This window comes from Helobdella robusta, assembly GCF_000326865.2.
Source record: "Helobdella robusta unplaced genomic scaffold HELROscaffold_80, whole genome shotgun sequence".
Lineage (NCBI taxonomy): Eukaryota > Metazoa > Annelida > Clitellata > Rhynchobdellida > Glossiphoniidae > Helobdella > Helobdella robusta.
Window position 1 is genome coordinate 197,228 of NW_008705460.1, and position 2,591 is coordinate 199,818.

The window sequence follows — 2,591 nt, forward strand, 5'->3', positions numbered from 1 at the left end:
ATCAAACGCTGATGGATTATCGAGAGCAGTATGTGGGTGTTATAACAGAAGACAAAGTAGAAAACGGTGTTGATTGGGTTGCAGAACAAAGACCTATCCTTAATTAAAGACGTCATCAAACATTCAGTAGTACCAGATTTGGGTCAATTTGTTGATAAAGAAAAAGATGTTAAAATATTACTTGCACAGTATGACTTAAGAGTAAAGGATAAACAATTTTCAGAAGGACAAATGGTTTATTATTATAATCCAAAGCACGTTAAAAATAAGTATCCTAAGGGGACAAAGTTATATGACGGCCCTTACATGATTTCAAGAAAAATAAGTGATGTAAATTTTGAGATTAAGAAGTGTAATGGTTATAAAACCATTGTCGTACACATAAATAAATTGAAGCATGTATGAAAACAATGTTTTTTTTTTTTGTTTCCTGTGTTTTGTTTAATTTTAATTTTGTTTGTTGTTATGCATGTGCCATTATATAGAGACTTATTTGAACTGTACAATTTTCAGACAAATGTCATTGTTTTGTTATTTTATGCATATGCCATTATATAGAGAACTATCATTTGAACTGTACAATTTGCTCGCCATACCTTATTTCAACCAGAAAGAGGGGGTGGTGGAAAGTGTCAGAATTATGAAATAATACTGACTAAAAATACTGCAAAATTTTCAACGCGAAATTTATTCACTCGATAGGGGGTATGGTGCAAGTTAATTTACTCGATAGGTGACGACGATTTTTTTTTTGTTTTGCAATTTAGATGACGTCATAAATTATTACAAATTATTTTAAAATTTAATTAGTAGTTTTTTTTATTAATTAGACATACCTTGGAAATTTTTATGTTTTTAAAACACCCGAAACAAAATCTAATTTTGCTTTGATAAGGAAGGGTGTGAAAATAGGGGAGTTGACTAGTGAGGCAGCTTCGAATAATCAGTGCCTATTCTGGTATCTAAGAGACTTAACGCGTGATTCTATGCTCATTGGCATAGTTTTAGAAACGTCTTAAGTTCTCAAAAGTGGATTTGGTACGAGACTCTATGCTCATTGGCATAGTTTCGCACGCGTACTAGAGTCACACAATTTGTTTCCAGTGTTGTTCTGACTCTTGTTGTTTTGTGTTGGTCGTGCGAAAGCCGATCAGACTCGACGGCCCAGTGAAAACAGGCCAGGGTTGTGCGAAAGCCGACCGACTGACTGACAGGCCCAGTGAAAACAGGCCCTTGGTCTTGCGAAAGCCGATCAGACTCGACGGCCCAGTGAAAACAGGCCAGGGTTGTGCGAAAGCCGACCGACTGACTGACAGGCCCAGTGAAAACAGGCCCTTGGTCTTGCGAAAGCCGATCAGACTCGACGGCCCAGTGAAAACAGGCCAGGGTTGTGCGAAAGCCGACCGACTGACAGACAGGCCCAGTGAAAACAGGCCTTGGGTTCTGTGAAAACGAATCCGCCTCGTTGTTTTGTTTCTTGTGCTATTTGTGGACTTAGGGTTCTTTGCTGGATTCTATACTCATTGGTATAGTTTCACACGCAGCTTGGAATTTCCATAGGCTCCGATTTTTGTGATTCATTTTTTTATTTATTTCTTGGAGTTGTATCGACATCACCATCGGATACACACGTCGAGGTTTTACGATTAAACGGCAAGAAACATATCCCAAGTTGAAGACCCAACAAGAAGGGTTCTAAGTCCTGTATTCCAGTTTGTTCATTGACATTTACATTATTATAGAGTTCATTAGTTCAATTCCTTTTATTTACTTCCGTCGATTAATAAAATTGTTATCGAATATTTTTACGCGTTCGTGTGTTACTCAGTAAAATCATATAATTCGAAAAAGCCCAGTGCCACACAGGACTGGTCGAACTCACGATAAAAATATACACAAAAATTATTGTCGGACCATACAAAAATTCCCTGAGAAAGATAGAGGAGGAGATTACCTCACACCACCAGTTGTTTCAATTGTTTTCATTTATAAATTTTCCGACAATTGGCGCCCAACTTGGGGCTTTGTCATCCTTTGAAAACCTCCTCCTTATCATTTTATTAAATTTAAAAATCTCCTCATTCATGTTTTTTATTATATAAAATTTCCGACAATTGGCGCCCAACGTGGGGCTTTGTCATCCTTTGAAAACCTCCTCCTTATCATTTTATTAAATTTAAAAATCTCCTCATTCATGTTTTTTATTATATAAAATTTCCGACAATATATATATATAACTTTTAGATTTCTCTAACAGTTGATTGTAAATCATTTTCAAGTTTCTTTAGTTCAAAACCAAAATTTTTGTTTGTTTAATGCATGATAGAACAGAAAATTTTTTTTCGGTTTTCCTATACCATCTTCGGTGTTCAAATTGATATGTTGTGGTTGCGTCCAGATAATCCATCGTTTCAATATCCCCTAGATATTGAAACGATGGATTATCTGGACGCAACCACAACATATCAATTTGAACACCGAAGATGGTATAGGAAAACCGAAAAAAAATTTTCTGTTCTATCATGCATTAAACAAACTGCAATTTTGGTTTTGAACTAGAGAAACTTGAAGATGATTTACAATCAACTGGA

General features: G+C 35.9%; 1 protein-coding gene across 1 annotated transcript; it reads left to right on the forward strand.

Moving 5' to 3' along the window:
• Positions 1–231: 231 nt before the first annotated feature.
• Positions 232–1,449, forward strand: HELRODRAFT_182092 (hypothetical protein; the record flags this gene model as incomplete). Its single annotated transcript, XM_009032395.1, has 3 exons — positions 232–399; positions 831–1,001; positions 1,105–1,449. The coding sequence occupies 3 exons, from the start codon at positions 232–234 to the stop codon at positions 1,447–1,449; spliced, it is 684 nt and encodes a 227-aa protein (XP_009030643.1).
• Positions 1,450–2,591: the final 1,142 nt, after the last annotated feature.